A 26,666-nucleotide genomic window follows, 5' to 3' on the forward strand; every position below is an offset into this window, starting at 1 on the left:
TGTGAGGACAGAAAGCGGTTCGTCCTGGTTTCCTTCAACTAGTCTCAGAGGAATAAGAGTCAGGGGGCAGGGGTTTCTGACCAGCAGACCCCCACAACCGCCAAGCAGATGAGGTGACAATGTTTCTCAGCAAGAATCACCAGAGACAATGTGGTTGTGTAGCATGTCCATTTATTGTAAAGCAAGCACAAATTTACATAGACTAAGGGGAAGGCATGGGGCATCTCCTTACAATCCTCCCACCCACCAATGGCGCTAAAATTGACTAGAAGGTATCTGTATCTCTCTGGACCCTCCAATCATGTTGCAGGTCATATATACCACATCTGGCTGGCAGGTATGCCGTAAGTCACATATATCACGTATGGCTGGCAAATAACCGGGGGCACACTGACTTCTCACAGTTGCACAGCTTGTCTAAGGACTGAGAAGAAACTGGGGTGCAGCCCACTGCTCTCGCCTGTATGGCCAGTGATCCGGTCAGGGTAAGGTCTCAATGTGCTATGGCTATTGCCATGGGGCTCCCCGGGGTCACGGTGTACCCTGTCCTTATGACCTCCCACAGAGAGCAAGCATGCACGAGCAGCAGTACAGCCTGGATTTAACCCCGGATCATTCAGGTTTTCCCAGAAAAGAGATAATTTGGCTCTCATTCAGGTGCCATCCTAGCTTTTAATGTAAGAATTTTGGGACCTTAGATGTAAGTATTGATGAGTCCTTTCAAAATGCATAGCAAAAGGGCCATTATAACCTTAATTCTCACCCTATTGGCTGAAACACTAAGAAAAAAATTTTCCCAGTATAACAAAGTAAACCCAATGAAGGTTAAGATTGGTCAGCACTTTTACATGTTCATGGTTCCCAATTATCATTTCAGACTTCACTTTCTTTATTCTCAAAGAAAATATAAATTCCTTTTATACTGCTGACTGAAATGATTGCTGGATCTAAGTGCATAATAATCCATTGTAAGACAACTTTTTCCACAGACAGGAGCTCTAATTCAAGAACTACTAAGAACTCAGGCTGAGATTTGCTTTCAAATTCTGTCTTGCTAAGCCTAGAGCCAGTTGCCTTTCTAAGTGCTCAGTTTGTTCAACTGTCAAATGGAACCAATACAGAACTCATGAAGGGGTGGTGTGGACCAATGAGGCCAGCATCTGGTATCTTGTACATACACAATGTCCTTTCTTTATGTTTTGCTGTAATTGCTAACAAACAAAAGAAAGTAAATGTTTGCATTGGATTGTGGTTACTCTTTAACTGGCGAATCCCAATCTGGCCACAGTGGCAAATTGCATCAGGTTGTTAGTCCTTGGTAACTCCACCAGAAACTGAGATAAATTGACCCTGAGCAGCAGAAAAAAATGCCTTCTAAAATAACCTCTTGATGCATCCAGCACTTTCCTCTAAGACCAAAAAAAAAAAAAATAGTATGTTGGAATTGGACTGGGGAAGTTATCGTGTAAGGATTAAGGAAGGTTATTACAACAACAGCATGGGAAAGGAAAGCTACCTGGTTTCATTTAGGCAGCGCTTGGAAATGTCCCTCTTTCCCCCCAGCAAGCACGCAGGAGAATAAGAATTCTAGGAGCAGTTAGCACTACAAATCCTTATTCATGTACTCTGCTTATCTACATTGGCACGTGATACCTGCCCACCATCACATAGAAATTGTGAGAACTATTAACTCGTCCACCAGGCCGCACCTAAGATCCTGGAAAGCATCAAAAAGAATATTCTTTTTCTCTGCTTTTCTCTGGTGTTTCTGCGGCTTGCTTCTGTCCAAACTGAATCAACATTTCAAAGAGCTCAATTCCCATTTGGAAAGTAATACCTTCTAACCAGGGAATGTCAGCACTTATGGAAATTCTAACCCAGCCAAGGAAAGATAGAGAGGTGAAGGTTAAAGCGTTATCCCACAGTAACCTCCCAAGAAGCTTTCTGCATCAAATAAATTCAATTTTACATTTGTGTGCAATTCAGATAGGCATCTACATACAGGCACATAATACATACGTATCCATACACACTTCCTAAACACTCCATTTACACTTACTAAATTTTTCTCTCCCACAAAACAGCCTTTGGAAAGTTGTTCAATATGAATCTAACTTATGTTAGATTAGCCTTCCATTATTTGAGCTTGAAATCAGAACTGAGTATTCTTATAAGGGCAAATTGTCACTGAACTAGGAAGAAGTGGTTATTATCTCCACACATTTAGATGTTCATTGGAAAGCGAGAAAACAGAGCGTAAAGATATAATGAGAAAAAGGTTAAAATATCAGCCCCATAAAAACAAACAAATCCCTTGTAAAACATGATCAAGATTTTGTAGTGTGGCACATTGTTTAAATATCCAGCATTTCTCGGTTTCAATGACACTGACAGTTTGGAACAACTAGGTTTTGGCTGCACAGAAAGTGCTCTGTGCTGTGCAGCAGCATTGCTAGACTCTACCTACTAAGTGTCAGCAGCACTCCCCAAGTTAAGTCCAACCACAAAACCACCTTTGGTTGAAAACCAATGCAGTAGATGCGTATACTCCCTGACTAATGACTACACTTCTTGGTTTATACTCCTTGAAACAATCAATCTGGGTCTGGCACCATGACATAGTAGGCAGCGTTGACAACCTGTATGGACGTAGGTTCGAGTGCTGGCTGCTCCACTTCTGCTTCAGTTCCATGCTAATGTGTCAGGAAGGCAGCAGGAGATGGCCAAACTTCTTGGGCCCTTGCACTCATGAGGTGGATCTGGATGAAACTCCTAACCATACAGTATAATCTTATGAGACCACCACCATATTCCGATCTTCCATTGACAACAAGGTCATTATAGGGCACATGACTGCATGTGTATGTCTATGTCTGTGCAAACATATCACATATACATTATATGCATTTATTAAAGCCAGGCTTGGCAAACTGAGGCTCAGTTTGATTTTTTATATATACAGATGAAAGCTAAGAATGTTTACTATATTTAAAATATCTTAAAATAAAAAGAAAGGAAAAACAAAGAACTATGTAACAGAAACCACATTTACACTACAAAGCCTAAAATAAATATTTAGTACTTGTAGCTGACCCTTTACAGAAAAGGCTGGTAGCTTCTGTACTAGTGTATTTACTTCCATTGGGAGTTATGCTCCACAAGGATAAGTCCTTTGTTGAGCTCACTGTCATATCCCTATGATATCAAATATTATCTGGGACAAAGTGAATGTTAGGTGAACATGTTAATGGGCTAGCAACTTGATTCAGATTACCAAGGAGGCTACCAAGAGGTTACCAAGAGAGGAGAGGGAAATTTTCACTCCCCAGGTAGTCAAGATGCCAGTTCTACACAAGACAGGAGGAGCCAGGTAGCTGCAACTCCATCCAGGCTCCGTATGTGAGTGCAGGCACTCTAGAATCTGCACAATCTTCTGCCGCCTTGTAAGGTGTATTAGCAGAGAAGTGGAGCAACCAAGCCTCAAAACTGTTTTCATGCAGAAATACAAGCAGCTTCCTACCCCCCTTATACATACATTACAAAGCCGTTACAAAGCGGTGAAGGAAACTGACTCCCTAGAAGTGAGTAGTAGAGACGGGACAGAATTCACAACAGGGTTTTGTACTTTACCAACACATATGCCCACAACTGTGTTAATGGCAAATGCGCTACCATGGATGTGGAAGGAATTTTCATACTAACCACACTGCAGTCATTTTTTTAAAAAACTAGGGAGACTGCATTTCACTTGGAGTTCTGTGATATGCAAGAAAAGCTTCTCGGCTACCAATGACCAGAAACAGTGCCAAAGTGAGAATTCTGAAATAAACGATATGTAGAATGATCCAGTAAGCCACATCGAGGGCTTTCATGGGTGTGACACATGAAATCAGCAGAGGATGTTCAAGCTGCCAGGCCCATTACCACCTTTAAGAAGCAAGCCAAGAAAACTGACAAGTATCTTAGATAACACAAATTTCCACAGCTGTCATCTCCAGTGCCAGCTGCCGTATCTAATTAGACATCCTCTGAGGCAGCTGACCTTGGAGCTTAGAGTCTTTGGCCGAGAAACTGCCTGTGTTTCAAGGCTGCCAAGAGCCAGCCTTATAGTAACTCTGTGATTGCCAGTAACTTCATGCTTTTCTACAGAGAAGCAGTCACAGTGTTGACTCTGGAGTTCATTGAGTAAGTAGCCACATGTGTGCTGATGGAGATCATGAAACTGTTACAATATACCTTTATAATATAATATTAAATGTTCTACTATTAATGGCCTGGTGAGATAGCCTAGTGGCTAACATCCTTGCCATGAATGCATCAGGATCCCATATGTGCCGGTTCTAATCCCGGCAGCCCCACTTTCCATCCAGCTCCTTTCTCATGGCCTGGGAAAAAGTGGAAAATGGCCCAAAACCTTGGGACCCTGCACCCATGTGGGAGACACGAATGAAGCTCCAGCTAAAAGCTTCGAATCGGCTCATCTCTGGCCATTGTGGCCACTTGGGGAGTGAATCAACGGATGGAAAATCTTCCTCTCTGTCTCTCCTCCTCTCTGCGTATCTGACTTGGCTGTAAAAATAAATATATCTTTTTAAAAAATGTTGTACTATTGCCTAGACTTACAATGTCGTGAAACAATTAGCAAAACGTTGGGCTGTGACAGTTGGTGAAGTACTATACCATTGTAAGAACGCAGGAAAAATAGTGAAGGGGTGGGAGACAGGGCAGAAGGAGAGATGGAGGAGGTTTTGTACCTACAACATCATATCATGGGATATTGTAAGTGTTTAAAAGTTCAAGTCAGACTGTAATCGTGCAGAATCTCAAATATCTGGGGGGGGCGGTGTGTGTGTGTGTGTGCGTGTGTGTGTGTGCATCTCCCTATGAATTTCAGGTGATGTGTGCTCATTTTTTGCCTAGAAAATGTAATATCTGGACATCACCAGCTGAGTCTATTGTTCATGTCCATTTCTCCATTTCTACATAATATTTAGTCCACTATGAGACAACACTTAGAAAACTGTGAAATTAAAGCAGAATCATTTTCAGTGTTAAGCTATTTAAGGTTCCAAATATTAAATAGCTATGATTATTAAATCAAATTTAATCATTATATTTTCTCAAAATAATTGAAATGGAAAATTTCGTTAAGAAAAATTAGAAAATAACTGTAAATGTACTATTTCTTTTGACTCGGCTGTCTCCTTTACATTGTTCTACTTTATTTGGAAGTAGCATTAGAAATGGTGATGAAGAAAATGGGACAAAGGTCAAATATTTTCCCTAAAATCCTCTTTGCGAAAAAGGAAAAAATCTTGAGTTAAAATCGTTCATGTGATTAGCACTTGGAGTGCAACAAGTTAAACCATCACTTAGGACGGCAGCATTCCATATCAGACTGCCAGTTCAGCTGCTCCACTTACAGTCCAGTTTCCTGCTGATGGCTGTATCTGTTTATATCCCTGTCATTGACATGGCAGACCCCAGTGGAATTCTCAGCTCCTACCTTCAGCCTGGCCCAGCCCTAGCTGGTGCAGCAATTTGGGGAACAAATTAGCAAATGGAAGATTCACTCTTTCTCTCTCTCACCTCTCCCTTTCACCTGTCTCTTTCTCTCTTTCTCTTCCTCTCGCCTTCCCTTTTTGCCTCTTGAATCTCTCCCTCTCCCTTTTTGCTTTTCGAATAAGTAAATAAAATATGTTCAAAGTGTTATTTAGCTTCTGTGTAATGATTATGGTGTTTAGTGTTATGTTAAATGTTCTTAGAGGATATTTGCTTATTTTCATGCCATTTGCCAAGTGAAATCTATATGTGGGGAAGACATATTTGAAAACCCTGCATTTGCATTGTATTAAACAATAAAACACTTTTTTATTATCAGGCTTGAGAAAGAAATTCAAGATCTTGAAAAAGCTGAGCTACAAATCTCAACCAATGAAGAGGCAATTTTAAAAAAATTAAAATCAATTGAGAGAACAACAGAAGACATAATAAAAGTGAGTTTAAATCCATTTTAACTGATTTTAAGTTTATGATTCTCTCCCAAAACGAATCCACAAGTACTTTTTTATTCTCCAAAGAATATTCACACATCTATTTTTATAAACTATTAATAATAGAGTTTTTTTTTTTGCTTATAGTCTGTGAAGATGGAAAAGGAAGAAGCATCAGGAGGTATGTTTTGAGTTGCCTATTGTAGGATATTTTGTGATATACTCAATAAACTACTATCCTAAACATGTTTACTTTGCATTCATATTAATTTTACAGAATCTATTGAATACATCTATGCTAATATTCCCGATCTTCCAAAATCCTACATACCTTCCAAGTTAAGGAAAGAAAGAAACGAAGGAATAGAAGATGATGAACAAAACAGGAAAGGTAAACAGGAAATCTGTTCAATGCATATTCTTGATTTCAGGTTTTACAATGTCAAAGAGTCGTCACTTGCTATGACAGTGTATGCTTCCAGATTTAGCAATGGTCATATTAGACGATTCCATGAGGTATGATGCAAGTCATCTGCATAGGTGGGGATGATAAGGTTACAATATTAATTTCATGCATCTGATTCCTTTTCAAGCTAGATGGAGACAGAAAGGTTGAAAGAAAAGCTTCACTGCTCAAAAACGTCTCTTCTAGCACAGTACATCCATTTTTTGGTACTAAGAACCCTTTTTAAATGAGAATATTCTCCTTGGTAAAATTAGGCATAGCTTATTCCCAAGAGGGAATAAACGCATGATTTTTCATAAAATACTTCCAAGTTCCTGGGAAAATGTAAGTTTATACCAGTGCAGAGAGAAAATCTTGAAATGTTTAAGTAGGAGGAGCTACATCTGAAAGCAGCAGTCATTCCTTCATGTAGCATTGCTTTAATGCTTACTATACGGTAAGCATATGAGAATGTGAACCCCAAAATTAAACAGTGGGATAGGAAAGTTGTGAATGACAAGTTGCAGTTTTAATTGGGTAATCATAAAGGCCAAAAGCCATTAGGCTCTTGAAGAGCTACAACACACAAGGTTCGATCAGAAGGGAATACAGGAAAACACAACAAAAGCAAACACAGAGTAATTCCCAGAGTAATTTCATGCTGTCTTAAAACTGGGTAGTCTTCAAGTTGTTGCCTTAATCATAATTGAGGTCTCAGCTTTCCCAAATTGACTGGGTTCTTGTGGTCCAGTTGTCTCAACATAAATGATATTGTTCTATTTTCAGCCCCCTCTCTATTTATAAATGAGAGTGACAAGAACGAAACACACGATTCTCAACTTTCTCCTTCTTCCATACTTGCTCTTAAATTTAAACTTCCCTATTGTAAAAACTTTAGAACACTCCTCTATAAGGCAAGAGACTTCTTGTGCAGCAGTAACAATAAAATATACTTTCTTAGGTATTTTATCTACTGTAATGCATACTATAACATAGTAATTGAATAATGCAAAATGAGTAGTACAGAAAGTATATGAATGCAAAAAAGCATAAATTTATTTTGTTGAATTTATTCATTGAAAGATATCTTTGTTCTTATTTGGAATTATCAATCTTTCTTCTCCATGCTTGCTTTCTTAACGTCTTCCAATTTTTCAACAGTTTCATACAACTTTTCATAAAAATCAGTTATCACAGTATTAGTTATTATATAGCTAATTAGTAAAATTGAGAATTTTTACAAAGAGACAGCATTTTATATTAAAACATCATAGTATACTTAGTATAAAAATGAGTAACATGAAAACAGGCTAGTTTATAAAAGAAAAAGTTAATTAAAAGAAAATGAAATTTCTCTCTTAACAGCTTTGTATGCTATGGAAATTAAAGTTGAAAAGGATTTGAAGACTGGAGAAAGCACAGTTCTGTCTTCAATACCTCTCCCATCAGATGACTTTAAAGGTACAGGAGTAAAAGTTTATGATGATGGGCAGAAGTCAGTCTACGCAGTAAGCTCAAATCACACTGCAGCATACAACGGCACCGATGGCCTGGCCCCAGTGGAGGTGGAGGATCTTTTAAGACAAGCCTCAGAGAGAAACTCTAAATCCCCAACAGAATACCATGAGCCTGTGTATGCCAATCCATTTTGTCGGCCTGCAACTCCACAGAAAGAAAAGATTATCCCTGGACCAAACTTTCAAGAAAGGATAAAGATTAAAGCTAATGGACTAGGCAATGATGCAAATGAATCCACACACCATATGGACAATGGACTCTCAGAGGAAAGGGGCAACAACATCAATCAAATCAGTCCCACTCGTCCAGTACCTCACCCTCGATCAGCACCTCAACAGAGAGAGGAGATCCCCCTCACCCCACCAAAGAGGCCGATGACTGCCTGTGAAAAATCGAATGTCACACAAGATAAATATACACCCTCTCCAAAGACCAGGCTAAGCCCCAGCAAAGCAACAGGTGTAAAGTCACTCACTTGCCAGGAGGAAGAAGAGGACATCAGATATAATATCGTCCATTCCCTGCCTTCTGACATGAATGACAGAGAACCCGTGACAATGATCTTCATGGGGTATCAACAGGCAGAAGAGAATGAGGAAGAAAAGAAGCTCTTAGCTGGGTATGATGGGATCATCCATGCAGAACTGGTTGTGATTGATGATGAAGAGGAGGAGAGTGAGGGGACAGCTGAGAAACCATCCTACCATCCCATCGCTCCCCACAGTCAGGTTTACCAGCCCGCCAAACCCACACCGCTTCCTAGAAAAAGATGCGAAGTTAGTCCCCAAGAAAATACAAAGCGCAACTCTCCCCACAAAAACTCCATATCTTTGAAAGAACAAGAAGAACGCTTAGGCAGCCCTGCCCATCATTCTGCACTTGATGTGCCAGTAGCTGGAGATGGGACTGAGGATCCATCTTTAACAGGTAATAAGAATGGCAAGGCATGCCGATGCTGTGTGGTCATGTAACACAGTTTTCCAGGTTAGCAATCCTTTTGTGTTTGGCTTCTCAGAGCACATCAGAATCCACCTGAATTTTTTTTTTATTTATAGTGTCTAAATTAACATTACACAGGGTGGTAATTAAGTGACTTCAAAAATAAATCACTAAAACAATTATTGCTTTATTAGGATAATTCATTGATTGACCCAAGTAAATAGCAACTCCGTCTTCTGTCAAGGTGAATTACTATGTGTGAAGATGTTTGGGTCACTATATGTTGGATCTTCAGTAATGTATCTTCCTTCTTGAGTTTGACAATATCTACTTATTTGTGCTCTCTATAGCTTAAGCCTAGGTAAGCATAAGTTAACAAATTGCCTTAATTTATAAGAAAATATCAGAAACAAATTATTTTCTAGATATTTTATTACTTTGCTGCATCTTGTTTCTCTATATTTTTATAGCTTTATTAACTATTTTTTCTACATTTTCAAATACAATATGCTTGCCTTACATCATCTGTAATACTTAACTTGGCATAGTCATTCCAGTTTACTAATCATTTTTTCTTTTTTATATTTGCATTCCCCATTCTCTACAGAATTTTTATAGACGTGTAGCTATCTGGATATTTTGGCATAGAAAAGAAAATAACTTCAACCCTTTTTCTACAATAATTATAGTTCCTCAATTTTAAAGTCCTTTTTGTTTTTTAACTGCTATCATTTATAAAGAATAAACAAGAGTCTGAAAAAAATCACTTTTAATGCCTAACTTAGTTTATCATGCTTATCTTTGCTAAACAGATAAGTCAAATTGCTTAACCATACAGGCTGTGGACATCTGAAAAGAATAGTAATTTTAAATATCTCTACTGGAAGAATTCACATGAAAAAGCAATAAACTTTAGGTCCTAACTAATCCAGCAACTGAGGCAGTTAATGCTGTAGAAGCGTAATTGCAGCCACACAGCTTAAAATGTTTCTTCCTCTGCAACCCAGAAATCTAACGTTGGGTTTCCAAAGAACGGACCCTTTCCTTGATTTCTAGGAGTTATATGTTAATTGCAAATTCAATTATGAGAAGAATTTCTAACCCGTTGGCAGGTGTATACATATCTCCATCGATTATCACTGGGTTTTGAATCCATACAATGAGAATAAGTTCTTTTTGAATGATCTTGGCTTGTTAGTCAAACTTTACATCTTGTATTTATTTTTAAGACAACTCAAAACAATGAGAAGAGTGGAATACGCTGTGAATGGTCAATAGCAGTAACATTACCCACTATAAACCCCCCTCTTTGGAAGTTGAATATTAGCCAACTCCTCCAAAACACCCTATTCCTTCTGCTGCAGCCATGTCAACACAACTACCCCAAAGAAAATGACAGGAAATGACTAATGCTTCCAGACAACACTAATCATGCTACTGAACTAAAATCATAAAAACAGGAAAACATTTCCCAGACAAAGTAACAATACCAAGTTTTGTACTATCAATCAAAGTATCTTATAAACAGAACATTCCAAATTCCTTGCCATCCATACATCATACTGTTTTACGTCCCTGTTTTGTGATTCAGAATATGGATTAAAGAGTTGATATTTTTAAATACCTTTTAATGTTAATTGATCATATTTTCGTATGCCCTTAAGAGCTACTTCCATATGAAGAACAGATAGCCTGTCATACACTCCAAGTTCACAAGCCCCACTAGGCTGGGCCCCTTCCCACAAATCCTAATGCTATCTGATGCTGGAATACTCAAATTTCTTTCAACTTCATCATGTATGCTGTGTGTCACCTCCTAAACAGAAATAGCCCTGATATGCATAATGGTTAAGAATGTGTTAGTCCCTTAATATGCTTATCAAGGATGTCTCTAAGAGCAATTTTTTTAATTTGAAGCATAACATGAAGGGAAAAGAAACGTGGGGAAAAGTGGAGCCCAGAGATTCAAAAGACAATATTTTTTTTGGTCAAAATTTTGAACAGATAAAAAAATATGATAGAAAATTTTAGGCAGCACTATGTCTGTCTGCTAAGATAAATATAATGCAACCATGTTCTACGTTGTGATCCAGTGTCAGACACTCCCACTGTTGTGTCGCCACCCCAATGTTTCCTTGGAGCCACCAGCACCCCCCTCCACCACCACCACTAAGTAGACAGCTAGCTGTTTTATTAGTACTCACCCACTTATTCTTATATCTCTAGCTCTAGTCTGTCCAGTAGCAGTGTCAGTGGTGTTTCAGAAAGTGAGGCATCTCATTTTTGATTCACATGCTATTGGTACTGAAATTGTCAACCTGTAGTAGCCAGTAGGTACCAAGAAATATAGAAAAGAAGACAATTTCATATCCATCATGTTCAGCCAGTTGAAATGATGTGTCGGAAGTTACTACAGAAAGATGTGGCAGAGATCAGAAAAGAGAAGTTCAAAAGAAGCCCAAGATTATTTGCTATACCAAAAAACCTTCCATTGCTGATATGCTGTAGCCCCACATTTTTAACCTGGAATTGAACCTTCCATTTGCCATAGGCTTAGAGAAAGGAACGCAGATTCTGACACACTTTACTGAATGTCTACAGTACACAAGATGTGCTTAATTTATAGAATCTCAAGTTTACAAAAAGTAGGTCAAAAGAGGACTTGGCTTTTCTACGTTGAAAGAACCCTTCAAAAGTCTCTTTCCTATGTGTTCTTCTGAGGCTTTTATGGGCAAGGAAAATGTCCACAAAACCCAGAATTATAAACCTTGCAAGTTAACCCTGTCTCTACAAATGATCATGCCACTTAAAGCTGCAAGGAGAGTAATGCTCTTTAATTTCCTTGAAATAAGAATATTTCATGTAAGTGGGGTCACAATAAAAATGATCACGGTTTTTTTATAGTGCTGCTTCTTTGTCATATTTCTGTAGAAAAACTTTTTAGAGATGGGATCACTTTCTTTGCAAAATGATAGCTAATATATGACTTGCAAGTTGGAAAACTTCATAAACAATATTGTACTGTTAAATAACCAGCTCTTGGGCCATATTAAACACATGAATGTAGTATCACATCATTTATACAATCATTATAATCAGTGCCTTGAAAGTATCTCTTAGCCTGACGGAATTATGGCTCTTTATGAAGGACTATACTAATGTAGCAACACAGAGAAAATCTGTCAGGGGGGAGTTTGGGGGAGAATCCTAGTCTATACAAAATTGTACCACAAAATTCAAAAATTCAAAATAAAAATATAAGAAAAAAAAGAAAGTATCTCTTGTGAAACATGATGGAGGCAGCTAAACTCTTAAGTTTTTAATATTAAAGAGTATGATACCAAAATACTAAAGGAGAGTTATAATTTTATATTCTAAATTCACATTTTAAAAATCCTTTCTGTTTACTATATCTTGACAACAGGATGCTGAACTCTCTGGCATTGTCCATGTCCGCAATGATGGACATATGACTGTGTATGAAGAACTATACTTTAGTAATGATATAGGGGAACTAGGTGGGGGGGGTTGAAATTGGGGAGGGGATAAGGGAAATCCCAGGAGCCTCTTTAACTGTATCATAAAATGATAATAATAATAAATAAATAAAGATTTTTTAAAAATCCTTTCCAGATCTGCTATAACATTAAAAGCCGAGCGCAGTCCAAAAAAGATAAATTTGCCATTTGAAATGGTATGTGTATCTTGCCAAGAGACATTTATAATCACTCCCACTTGTAAGTAATGGCTCACATTGTTTTATCCATTAAGAATTTTTGTCACTAAATATCCAAAAGCTAGAATGCCTTCAGATAATCAAGTTTAACGAGCTAATGACAGGATAGGCATGAAATAGAATTTGAGTGTCAATATGCTTTATTTTCGTTAGCGTACAGCTCGGAAATACACACACAAAAGAGTCCGTAGCCCGTAGGAATGCTATTAACATGACAGGAAATTTTAGGCAGCACTACATTGCCCATCTTTTACTATGTTTGCACTACTAATTTTTCTCTCACAGAAATAGGTTCCTTTTAGTTATGAACCTGCCTCTTTCCTAAGTTAACCATAGCTTATTATTTCTACTATCTTTTTGTGCTACTAAAACAATGCTCACATTGTTGGATAAAAACATCTGAGGTATGTTCTAAATTTTCCTGTATTCTATGAAATGGTCATTTGGAGTAAAAGTTAAAGTTTTTAATAACTCTTTATCTCTTATGTTTTCTTTCATTTACAGCTTTAAGGATGAGAATGGCAAAGCTGGGGAAAAAAGTGATCTAAGAGGCCTGGCTCCACAATAACACCCTTTGGAGAAGAAACTAAGGAATTTTTGAAATTGCTCTTCTGGATTTTTGTTGTTTTTCTGAAATCCAAATAAATATGAATACACCCATATTAAGCCATATGAATTAGCATTAACCATCATTCATTTTTTTAAAAATCCAAGAGCCTGAGAAGAAAAAGTGCTTCACTTTTCCTGTTACTAGGCACAATTCAGCAGGGAGAAACCAGTACATTTGTATTGCATTAATACCAAAGCATTTCTAATAAGAGCTTGTTAAATTTCAAAATAAAGTTATTTAACATATCCTGGCTGTATTACACTAACTGAAATCCTATCTTTGCTCACACAAAGATGGAAAGGTCAAGAGGAATATACCTCATTACAAAAGCATTCATCTTCAAATATAATAAGGAAATACATCATCCCAAATCAATACTATCTGAAGACAATTATTTATGCTTCTGCTGAGGACAAAGGCAATTGTTCGGGCGCAGACTTCAAACACTAGCAAACATACAAATGACACAGATTTGGATTATCTTGTCAACGCACATGACTTTACACATGATAACTATGTTCATTTTTTTAAGATTTATTTTTATTGGAAAGGCGGATATACAGAGAGGAGGAGAGAAAGAGAGGAAGATCTTCTGTCCAATGTTTCACTCCCCACATGAGCGCAACAGCCAGTGCTGCACCGATCCAAAGCCAAGAGCCAGGAGCTCTTCCAAGTCTCCCACATGGCTGCAAGTGCCCTAAGGTTTTGGGTGGTCCTGACTGCTTTCCCAGGCCACAAGCAGGGAGCTGGATGGGAAGCAGGGCCCCCAGGATTAGAACCGGTGCCCATATGGGATCCCAACGCATGCAAGGCGAGGACTTTAACCACTACGCTATCGCACTGGGCCTGGACTCTGTACACTCTTAAATAGGCATTCTTCCTGGTATGCAGTTTAAAGAAAGCCCATGGTGTAATGAATGGTTATGACTGCTGGGTGTTGAATAGAGGACTTTTCAAAATATTCTCAAAGAGTATAAATCTGATTTAAGGTTTGAATAATTCTTGTGAGGAAGTTAGAATATTAATATTAAAATTAATAAGAATGTATACCTATAGAATGTCACTCCTAAAAATTCTTGCCAAGGATTCTTGTTAAGTCTTGATTTGAAGGCAAATATGCCCGTGCCAACAAGTTCTCTAACTGTGCCCGATGTTACTGCCTCCTTTCCCACATCTTCAAAATCCATTCCCATCTTTTCCTTACATGATGAATGCGCAGAACGCCCGACTCTTGACTCTCAGCATCTAGGCTGTTTACTCCCAACACAGATGCTATGTTTTTCAACTGGGCCTATATAAGACTTCATTCTATATTTTTCAATATAAGACTTCATCCTTTAAAAAAAAAAAAACTATCTATTTGAGATGCAGAGTCAAGGAGGGGTGGGGTGTTCTCATCCACTGATTCCTGTCCTAAATGCCAGGAAAGGTTGGGCTTCAATCAGGGCTAAAGCCAGGAGTCAGGAATTCCATCCATAGACCTTATCTTAATTATGGGTCTGAAGACAATGACGGAAAAGCACTTGAATTGTTCTGTGTGCAGGCTCCTTCTGCCCATTTGGAATGTCCTGGGAAATCTGCAGGACACTCCTTGCCTTTCATGACTCAGACTTCAGCAGAAGTGATCTGCCAAACCTGCAAATGCCTTTTAGTCTTACCACCATTGTAACTGCAGCATGGATTTTATTTTCAACATAGTCTCCCCTCTGACTACAGGAAACAAAGGTCTCTAAATATTGCCTTGGGGCCTGTATGTGTTTTTTATTTTGTTTGTTTTGTTTTGATGCCCCGAGTAAATAGTTGCCTGATAGGGACCTAATTTCTATTCTTCAAGGCTTCTTGGGGAATTATTAAAAAAAAAAAAAAAAATCAGCCAACTTCACAAGGTATCTTAGTACGTAACAATTTCTGTGCCAAATCAGACAAGAGCAGATTGACTGTATAACTCAGTTTTCCTCTTTTCACCTGCACCTTATCTCAATTTATACAAGTGAGAGCATTACCAGCTGCGTCAGTGTAGGGCTGACACTATGGCATATTGGGTAAGCACCTGTGGTGCGGCTATACCAGGTGGGCACTGATTTCAATTTTGGCTGCTCCACTTCAATCCAGCTCCCAGCTTATAGCCTGGGAAAGCAGCATATAATGGCCTGAAGCCTTGGGATCCTGCACCCATATAGGAGACCCAGAAGAAGTACCAGACTCCTGGCATCAGATCAGCTCAGCTCTGGTAGTTACAGATATTTAGGGAGTAAAACAATGAATGAAAGATCATTCTCTGTATAAAATCTGCCTTTCTAATAAAAATAAATAGATATTTTTAAAGTAGGAAAAATCAAGATGGTGGAATAAGGTGAGTACACGTTTTTTATATAGACAGAGAAACATTAGCCACGGAGAAGCAGAGAGGCACATTTCTGAAAATAGGAGAGGGCAGAACCACGATAGAGGGGCACCTAGAGACTGATGGACACAAGAAAGCAGCAGAAACAACAGTGAAGTGTTTCAGTGACCAGACATCCAAGCACCATTCAGTCAGCAAGGAAATGAATTGCACCAGTGGCTGGAACTCCACCAGCAAACAGGTGGGAAGGGGAGTTCATGGGGAGCTCAGGAGGTGAACTCGGACAAATTGCCTATCCTGTTGGTTTGTTTAATTTGACCAGAAGCAGAGGCAGACCAGCAGATCCCAAACAGGCAGTGCAGGAACAGGGTGGATTTCACAGCTCAAACACCAGTGGTACCAAATCAGTCACCATATTGCTTAGGACAGGTCTGCACATGTACTGAGCTGGAATTGAATTCATTTCTGTCTCAGTGAACTGCAATAACGTGGCATCCTATAGGTTCCACCAAAGATAGATCCAGGTAGTCCCCAGATTTAAAGGCAACAGACCAAGAAATCTAACAGTGGCATATAATGTGTGATTTTGTGTGGTGTGGCAAAGGTTTTGAGACAGCATGGAAAAGAATGAGCTGCACAAGCGCTGAGCTAGGGGAGCAAGCTCACTGAGGTCAAGGCATTGCACTGGTCCTACATTGAAAATAATACCAACTTTTGTATCTTATGACTCAAAATAGGTCTGTGTGACCCTCAGACCTAATGGCCAACAGGTTCCAGGAAGATCAGCACCGCCAACAGCCTAGCTATTTAGGATACCTAGTATCCCGCTACTCCTGCAAACTGCTCAAGCCAAAAGTGGGAAAAACATACAGACAATGGTACAACAACAGCGTGGGATCACAGGAGGTGGAGTGCTAAGCCAGGAGCTGGGGCTACGGAGACCATGGTGAAAGTCTAGGAGTCCAGATCTGAAACTCGCTGAAGGGAGTGGCACAGGTGACTGCAGACAAACTGCAGTCATGGCTTAGAAACCCATCCCAAGGAGAAGAATCTGCTAACCAGAAGCACAATGACCAAGAGCAAAAGAAGAGACAAAGACACAATGAATATTACTAAAGATTTCCCTGCAAAGGAGCAAAAGTCTTTGCCAACCTCAAAGTTAACTGAGGAATACATTGAGAAAATGAGGGATACAGAATTCAAAACACTTAATATAAAGTTTCTTAACAAGAAGCACATGCAGGAATTTAAGAAATATGTCACACAGGAAGTAACAACAGTAAAGGAAAAGCAAGCCGAGTTATTGGAAATGAAGGATGTAAAAGAGCAAATTAAAATTTGGTGGGAAGTCTGCATAATAGAATGAATGAGAAAGAAGACAGAATCTCAGAATTGGAAGATAATTGAAGGCAATGGAGAAACAATCAAAAAGTTGGAAGCAGAGCTGGGTCAAGCTAAAAAAATTATTCAAGAATTAAGAGACACTATTAGGGCCCGGCAGCTTGGCCTAGTGGCTAAAGTCTTCGCCTTGAACACGCCAGGATCCCATATGGGCACTGGTTCTAATACCAGCAGCTCCACTTCCAATCCAGCTCCCTGCTTGTGACCTGGGAAAGCAGTCAAGGATGGCCCAATGGACCCTGCACCCACGTGGGAGACCCGGAAGAAGTTCCTGGTTCCTGGCTTCGGATCGGCACAGTATCGGTCATTGTGGTCACTTGGGGAGTGAATCATCGGACGGAAGATCTTGCTCTCTGTCTCTCCTCCTCTCTGGATATCTGACTTTGTAATAAAAATAAATAAATCTTTAAAAAAAGAGAGACACTATTAAAAGACCAAATATAAGAGTGATGGGAGTTCCAGAAGGTGCCGAAAGAGAAGCTGGGTTTAAAAAATGTATTTAATGAAGTAATAAAGGCAAATACCCATAATCTGTAAAAAGAATTGGGAAACAGCATACAGGAAGGGCACAAAATTCCCAACAGGGTTGACTAAAAGTGGTCTTCACCATGACACATGCTAATCAAGCTCTCTTCAGTGAAACATAAGAAAAAGATCCTTGAATGTGCTCATGGAAAAAAATAAACTGACACATAGAGGAATAATGGTTAAATTCATGGCTGATCATTCACAGGAAACTCTATAGGCCAGAAGAGAATGCAGTGACATATTTCTGATTCTAAAAGCAAAAAATTGTCAGCCCAGGATAACAAATCCAGCAAAGCTTTCTTTCACATTTGAAAATGAAATAAAATTCTTCCACAGTAGAGAAAAGTTAAAAGAATTTACCTCTTTCAAACCAGCCCTACAAATGACACTTAACCATGTTCTCCTGACAGAGAAGAACAGCACCCAGCAAATGTGAAGAACTTCTCAGTGAAATAACAACAGAAGACTAAATCAATGAACAACCCATTGCTAAAAAAGACAGGGCCAAATTACCACCTATTTATACTAACCTTGAAAGGATTAAACTCATCAATCAAACATTATAGATTAGTAGTCTGAATTAAAAACACAAAGCCCATCTACTTATTGCCTACAGGAGATACACCTCATCAAGAAAGATAAGTGAAAACTATGTCTCATGGATTTTGATGTTTTTGTTTTTAGTTCCATTTCTTTGCAACACTTTAGTCTCATTAAAGTCTCTAATGACTCACAGAACATACAGTAGCATTATTCTCTTCAAGAAGTTTCTTGATTTTCTTTTTCATTTCTTCAGCAACACGTTGGTCATTCAGTAGCATGTTATTTAACTTCACAGCAAGTAAATTTTTTTTCTTCCTGTTGTTGATTATGTTTTGTGACTTTTCATTTAAGGGGATGTATATTAATTGTGTAATGGAGACTATCATGTCCTGTGGCATGTTGCTTAACTTCATGGCGTTGTAAATTTCTGCTTTTCTTCCTGTTGTTGGTTTTTTGTGGCTTTTCACTTGGGGGATGTCTAGTGACTGTGTAGTGGAGACTGACATGTCCAGATGTGAGGGTATGGTGCAGTGTGCATCTCTACTTCAGTATCAAGGATGGACTCCCAGTGAAACTGTTGAATGTGTCTTGACAATGTGATGCTGGACTCTGCTGTTGTCCACGCCCACAATCATGGACTTATGACTATTTATGAGAAACTATGCTATTATAATGAGAGAACTCAGGGGAGAGGAAATTTGGGAAGGGAGTAGGAGAAATCCCATGGCCTATGGAACTGTATCATAAAATGATAATAATAATAATAAATTGAAAAACTACTATAAGAAGCAAACAAACAACAAAAAATAAAATAGATGTATTAGTAGAGCCTTCCAAGGTTGCCACTATCAGCTATCACAAAACCATCATAGCCACCTGACCAATGACAATATATTTGCAGAATCCTATCTGAACTGTCTGCTTTCTAGGTCCATCCCTAATTCCAACAGGAAGCAGAGCCTGAAATGAGGGCTTGTGTACAAGTAGTTTATTAGAAATGAGCAATAAGAAGCAAGAGCAATAAGAAGACAGAGCATTCAATCTAATGATGAGTAAGTAAGGTCATTACTGCAAATAGCAGGGACTCATTTCCATCCTAATTCCCAAAGCGTACCCATAAAGCATCAACTACAGCTTGTCTGGAGGACAGCACTCTGTGTTATTTGTCCCCCAGCCATAGTGCCTTAGGGATTTATGTCTGCCTCCAGAAACATAAGCTCCTCCACACTCCTGGATTGTGTTGTCACAAGAGTCCCACAGGCTCAGAATCTCTGAAGAAGGCCTAGAGTATAAAGACAGAACCACAGAACACATTTGTAGAGGGACCACATCAACTTGAATCTAAACTGCCCCAGGGCCATCCATTGGAGCCACGGAATTGCAGAAATAAGACTATGAGGATATGACAGGTGGTAAGTGTTTGCCACATCAACTGGGCAACAAACAACATACCTGAGCTTGTTTCAGTTTCTATCAAATGAAATAAATGCCACCTGCCTCACAATTGTCTGAGGAGTCAACTTACTAGTAGTAACAGGTGTCCTGTCTATAATCAAGTTCAGCTGATATGTCACACATAAAGATTGGCACTACACTTCCTCATTTCACATCATGATTTTGTACATTTAAGTGTTCAGCATTCAGGCCAGGGGGGCATTTTTAATTAAATGGAATAGGAAAATAAGTAAATAAAAATGTAAGAAGCAGTATGTGAAGATTTAAAAATAAACATTTTTCTACATACATTCAGCCATTCCAGCTCTATTTGTTAGAAGATGATATTTTTGACATTGAATTACATTTTCAATGTCAATTAGTTGACCTTATAAATATGGCCTTATACAAGGATTCTATTTTACTTATCTATGACAATAGAACACTATTTATAGTTGTGAATGGTTTGTCTTTATGATAACCTTGTCCTATTTCTTCATAAAGTTAAAACTAGTTTTAGAATAACAGAAAAATGAGAATAATACCATAAAGTTACCAAAGAAAATCTCTTCATTCCATATTTTGTGCTGTTCTCTCACAATAGACTGAAGTTATGGGTTTGGAAAAGGAAGATTTGTAGAGGTAAAGTGGCATGTTCATCCCACTATATCAAAGTCACGTATTTTTAATGTGATTTACCATTGTTGGTGTTGGCCCTACCTGGATGGAGGAGTGTTGACCAGATCGCTGCAGTCACTTTTGCTCCCTTCTCTACAATGTACTCCTCAGAAGGAAAGATTTATTGTGCAAGCCAGGAGGTTCTCGCTCCTTGCAGGCAGAGAACCTATACAGTTATCTTAATTGTTCTATACAGAAACTGCGCATTCCCTCCATAATTTGCCTAGTTATCTATTTAAATCAGTATGAATTCATGAAAATTTATACTTGCATCACAATTTGCTGCTCATATCTATCCAGGGTCAGACACCAATAAACTTTCTGACCTTGCTTTTTCTTGCTTTCTGGCACTGTGAGATAATCTAAGTTTATCCGGCACATTTGTTACCCATTGTGGGATCAGCAATTTCTCCAAGAATCTTTTATTTCCTTCATTAAAGAATATCGTATCTAAGCCAAGAATAGTCACTAGATGTGCTTCCCGATGTTTCAAAGATGGCTTTCACCATTTAAGACTGTCCATCTTTCCATATGAATTCTAGAAATTTTTCAACTCCTTCAAGTGAGCCTGCTAGAATTTTGATTGGGCCTTTAAGAATTTACAGATCGGGCCTGGCACAGTGGCCTAGTGGCTAAAGTCCTCTCCTTGCATACACCGGGATCACAGATAGGTCTGGTTCTAATCCCAGCAGCCCCACTTCCTGTCCAGCTCCCTGTTTGTGGCCTGGGAAAGCAGTCAAGAACAGCCCAATGCCTAGGGATCCTGCACCTGTGTGGGAGACCAGGAGGAAGCACCAGGCTCCTGGCTTCAGATTGGCTCAGCTCCAGCCTTTGGGAAGTTAATCATCAGATGGAAGATCTTCCTCTCTGTCTCTGCTCCTCTCTGTATCTCTGATTTGCAATAAAAATAAATAAATCTTAAAAAGAAAGAATTCACAGATCAATTTGGAAAGATCTATCATGTTAAAATTGAGTTTGCCAATCTATATAGCTCCATTTATTTCAGATCAATTTTAACTTCTTGCAATAAAAATTTACAGTTTTGCAGTACACAAGTCTTGCATAACTATTGATTAAAATATGCCCAGCATTTTATTGTTTTGATGCTACTAACAGTTCAGTTTTATTTTTTCTCACTTTTTTCCTTGTTGGACTATAAAATGAAATGACTTTTTCGTGTTGACTTATTGTCCATTAACACTTGGCGAATTTAATTAGTTCTCATAGTTTTTGTAAGCTCATTAAGATTTACTACTAAATAATTGGCCTTTTTTTTCAACTAAAAATAATTTTCTTCCTTCCCCAGGTTTATAACATTGACTTCATACAATGTCTGTTGCACTGACTGGGACTTCCATTGTAATGTTGAGCACAAATTTAGGTAGCTGCCGTCTTTTGCAGCTCATCTGGTCTTCAAAAGGAAAATAGCATAATTTACCACTAAAAATGTCAGCTGTAATTTTTCATGGATGCTGTTATTCTCATTCTTGGTTCTGAATTTTCTCACGAATGTGTTTTAATTTTTTCCAACATTTTCTCTGCATCAGCAGAGCCTATGAGATAGTGTTGCTCCTTTATCCTTTAATATAAATGTCATTTTGCAGGGTATTCTTCAGATATAGCTTATTTGTTCATGAAAAATTAGTATCCTTGTTTAAAATGCCGGATTTGATTTGTTAATATATTATAAATAATTCTTAAATCAAAGATGTTTATATCTAATATTCACAAGTACTATTGTGTGCACTTTTCTTTCAGTGTAATGTTGTTGTCTGGTTTTAGTACCAAAGTAATACTAGCCTCATAGAATCAATTGTGGGGTGTTTCTGCTCTACTTTCTGTAAAGTCTGTGTATTCCTGATCAATACTGACTCAAATGTTTTCTGCAACTGACTAGTGAAACCTGCAATTTTCTTTCTGCAAAGTTTTAAATAACAAACATACATTTTTAAAATTCTTAATTGTGCCTTCAAAAAATATAACTCATAGCTTACACCATCTTATGCATTTTTAACTTTCATTTTTATTTGAGGAGCAAAGAGAAAGACAGAAATTTTACATCTTCCCAAATGCCTGAAATAGTCAGGGCTGGACCAGGCCAAAGTCAGGAGACCAGAATTAGCCAGTATCCCCACCACCACCACCACCACCGAATGGATGGCAGAGATCCAAACACCTGAGCCACCACCTGCTTCTTCCTGGGATGTGCGCTGACAGGACTCTGAAATCAGAGCGAGGTTAAGCATTCTCATATGAGATGCAAGTTTCCCAAGCATCATGTTACCTGCTGCATCAGCCACCTCCGCGCACACTCACCCCAGTTCTTAGCCATTTAAAGCCTACAGTTCAGCAGTGCTAAGCATGTTCACCTTACTGTGTAACAGATCTCTAGGAGCTTTTCATCTGGCAACACTAAAACAAACATTGGCTATTATCTGCCCATAGATTCCTCCCTCCCAATCCCTGGGAACCACCATTCTGCTTTCTGTTTCCAAGTTCAACCACTTTCAAAACCTCATTAGAGTGAAAACATACATAACACATGGCATTATGTCCTCAAAATGTATCCATGTTATAGTAGGTGATAAAAAAAATAAGGGCTTCCTTCTTTTTAAAGCAAATAATCTCCACTATATTTATAAACTCCATTTTGTTCACCCATTGATCCAGCTATAAATGTTTGAGTTGCATCCACTTCTTGGCTATGATGAATAATGCTAGAATTAATATAATATGCAAATATGTCTTAAATATCTTGCTTTCTGAGGGGGGTGGAGCTATACACACTCAGAACTGAGACTAGATAAAATGAAAATTTTATTTTTATCATTTTTTTTTTGAAAGGCAGAGAGAGAGAAAAATATCTCCCATCCCTTGGTTCACTCCCGAGATGCCTACAAAGCCAAGGGTGCTTCATGTTGAAGACAGGAGCCCCAAAATCCAGTGAAGCTTCCTGCACAGGTGATAGGCACTCAACTATTTTAACTATCATCTACAGCTTCACAGGGACCCAGCTATTGGAGCATCACCTGTTACCTCCCAAAGTACTTATTTAGCAGAAAGCTAGAATAAAAGCAGAATTAACCCATACTCTCAGATACAACACACAGGCATCCACAGCAATATCCCAAGTGTTCTGCCAAATGTTCCTCTCCTGATCATTTTATTTTTAATATTTTGAGGAGCCTCCATACTGCTTTCCATATACCCCCATCATTTGTATATTTATGGAGTCTTATTAAGGCTTTTAATTTCTCCAACACTTTCTGTATTCAACTTCACCAACACTGGAGTTCTTTGGAGAGTAGCCATCCTAATAGATACAAAATGCTGTGCCATTGTTGCTCTAATGTGCCTTTCCCTTGTTTATCAATAATATTGGGCATTTTCTATATGCTTCTGGATGTATAGCATCTCTGGAGAAATGTGAATTTCTTTGTGTCATTTTTTTTAGTGTTTTAAATCATTTTTATTAGTTTACATGACACATTTTTGTTGGTATAGAGATCTCCTCTTTCACCCCCCTCTCTCCATCCAAATATTTTCTCTGCCATTTTCTCCCATATTATTAAGGTGGTTTAGTCCTTCAGTAAGTTATACATTTAACTTTCTACTACTTCAGCTCATCATGGAATGTAGGTATAGACAAAGGCACAAAATCTAGTCCCATTTTGTCAAGGTATATTAAACTGTTTCACTGGGAGTCATTCTATTATTCAGAAGCAGAGGTACCTACTGCACCTTATCTCCACTTCCCAGCATCCTGGTCTCCGTTATATAATAGTTCAACTACAAGATTTTTAATTAGGTTCTTTGGATTTTGTTGCTGATGTGGAGCTGTTCCTTTTGTGTTCAGAACGTTAACATTCATAAGGCATATGATTTCGAAGTATTTTCTCCCGTTCCATATGCTGGTTTTTACTGTTGCCTTTGATGCACAGAAGCCCATTCTGTCCACTTTCACTGTTGTGTCTGTGCTTTGGAGTGGCCTAACCTAGAAATCATTCCCAAACTCACTGCCATAACACTTTCGCCCTGTGTTTTCTTCTAAGAGTAGAGTTTTAATTTTGATTCTTTTATCCATTGTGATATAATTTTGTCTATGAAAACAAGAGTTTAACTTCATTCTTTAAGATGTGGATATCCATTTTCCCAACACTGTTGAAGATACTGCCCTTGCTCCCTGTTAAAGGTCAGCTGGCCATACACACAAGGGCTTATTTCAGCACCCTCCACTTTGTCCACTGGTGTATATGTCTGTCTTCATGCCAGTACCACAGTCTTGTGATTATTTTAATTTTGTAGGACAAAAGACAGTCAAGTAAGAGAAACTATAAGACTCCAACTATGTTTTTAAAAGTCCTTTGGCTATTTACAGTTGCTTAACAAATTCCATCAGTATTTTTTAATTGCTTCAACCTTCATTTTTCCTTAAATCAGTTTTGTTAATCTGTGTATGTAAAAAAAAAAAAACTTTCCGGTTAATGGGTCAATTTTATTAACATGAAGTCATTCATTATATTGTTCTAATTATATTTTCAGCATCTGCAGAATCTGTAAGATTATCATCTCTTCCACTAGGAAATTTAAGTCTTCTGTTTTCTTTTGAAAATAAGAGATTGATTGATTGACTGATTGATTGATTGGTTTTAAGAATCAGCATTTGAGAGAAAGAATCTTCCATCCTCTGATTCTTTCCTCAGATGCCAGCACAAGTCAGCACTGGAACAAGTCAAAGCAGCTCTGTGTCTCCCAGGTGAGTGACAGCGCCCAGGCATTTGGGCCATCTTCCACTGCTTTTCCCAGTATGCTAGCAGGGAGCTGGATCAAAAGCAAATCAGCCAGAACTCAAACTGGGGCCCATACAAAACGCCAGCACCACAGGTGGCGGATTCATCTATTATGCCAGTGACTGTCCCTCCTTCAAATTTTTGATGGTGTCATATATGAAGCACAAAAGTTTTATGATTAAGTCCAATATGCCATTTTTCTCTTTTAGCATTATGTTTCTGTTATTGTATCTAACAATTCAATGTCTGATGCAATGTCAGAAATTCAATTTTGTATTTCCTTCTATGAGTTGTTCTTGCATTAAAGTCTGTGATCAATTTTGAGCAATTTTTGTACGTACTAACCAGGATGGAGTCTATATACATCTTTTTGCATCCAGATATCCAGTACCCAATTACCACTTGTTGAAAGGTCACCATTGCTGGCTTCAAATTGCCTTTGCAATTGTCAAAACACAAGCTGATCGTGTTTGCTTCTGAACTCACCATCTATTCAACAGAACTGTGTGTCCATCCTTATGTCAGGATTATCCTGCATCGATTACTGCAGCTTTGTGGCTTTAACACTAAGAAGTAGACGCTCTTTAAATTCATCCTTTTCTAATTTGCTCCTGCCAGTCTACACCCTTTGGTTTACCACAGGAAATTATGGGTCGCTTATCAATTATTGCAGAAAAAGCCATTTTGGGTTTTGCTAGTGACTACAGAATCTGTTGATCAACTTGACAAATATTGCCTTATCAATGATATGATCTAAGAACATGAGATCCATTCCATTATACCAGCAGTCATTAAACAGTGTTTCACAGTTTTCAGTGCTCATGTCTTATATTTTGTTTTTTATTATTTGAATCTTCTTGATACTGTTGTAAACTGAATTATACTTACCTACTTCAATAAGATGATAAACAGATACACATTTAATATGAAATAAAACCTATAATAAAAATTCCATGTGAAATTGAATGCTATTTCTAGTTGTAGACCATTGATTTTTGAATATTGATTTTATATCCTACAATTTTGCTAAACTCATTTATTGATTCTACTGGTCTATTGGTGTAATCCTTAAGACTCTTTTTGATTTTCTATCCGCAATATTAACTTATCTAAGAAAAATGATACTTTTACTTCCTTCTTTCTGATGCAGATGCCCTTCCGTTCTCTTATTCAATTGCCCTTGCTATACCCTCCAACATGATGGTCCTGCACAGTGACAGAACACACAGGCTTCGATTGCTCCTGATCGGAACCTGTTTACCATGAGGGCTGAAACTAGCCGTGTGTTTTTGTAGATGTGTTCACACATGTTCACGAGACAGAGATGTGGCCAAACAAGATGCAAGATCCCCCTCTAGCATATGATCACCTCCCTCCCTCACCCTTAACATCTGTAGTTGCCCCAGTCATCAGTTCCCCGCTTTACGGCACCGGGTAAGCTACAGCTTTCCACTGGTTCCCTTTTCACCCAGTACCACATTGGCCACAACTGCTGCCAAGCTGGAAAGTGAAAAGCAGAGGACCCCTCCCCAGGATGTCCCCACCGCCGCTCCTTCCCCAGGGCCCTCAGAGAGCTGCTTTCTGAAGCTCACAGCAGCTTTTCTGGAGGAGGATGAGGTTCTTAAGATCTTGCTCAGACCTTACCACCAGTGGAAGCCAGAATCCCAGAATGTATGATCTCAAGAATTTCTTATTCTAGAGTTTAAT

The 26,666-nt window shown here is 38.5% G+C and overlaps 1 protein-coding gene across 1 annotated transcript in view; it reads left to right on the forward strand.

Moving 5' to 3' along the window:
• Positions 1-13,486, forward strand: part of PALMD (palmdelphin) — a 48,639-nt gene extending 35,153 nt beyond the window's left edge. The window contains exons 4-8 of the mRNA XM_040998750.1: positions 5,882-5,996; positions 6,141-6,174; positions 6,271-6,384; positions 7,804-8,883; positions 13,136-13,486. Of these exons, the coding sequence (XP_040854684.1) occupies positions 5,882-5,996; positions 6,141-6,174; positions 6,271-6,384; positions 7,804-8,883; positions 13,136-13,179 (1,387 nt within the window). The 3' untranslated portion in view covers positions 13,180-13,486. The remainder of the gene's footprint in view (positions 1-5,881; positions 5,997-6,140; positions 6,175-6,270; positions 6,385-7,803; positions 8,884-13,135) is intronic.
• The last annotated feature ends 13,180 nt before the right edge of the window (positions 13,487-26,666 follow it).

This window comes from Ochotona curzoniae, unplaced genomic scaffold (genome assembly GCF_017591425.1).
Source record: "Ochotona curzoniae isolate NIBS_2020 unplaced genomic scaffold, NIBS_Ocur_1.0 scaffold_1037, whole genome shotgun sequence".
Taxonomy (NCBI): Eukaryota; Metazoa; Chordata; class Mammalia; order Lagomorpha; family Ochotonidae; genus Ochotona; species Ochotona curzoniae.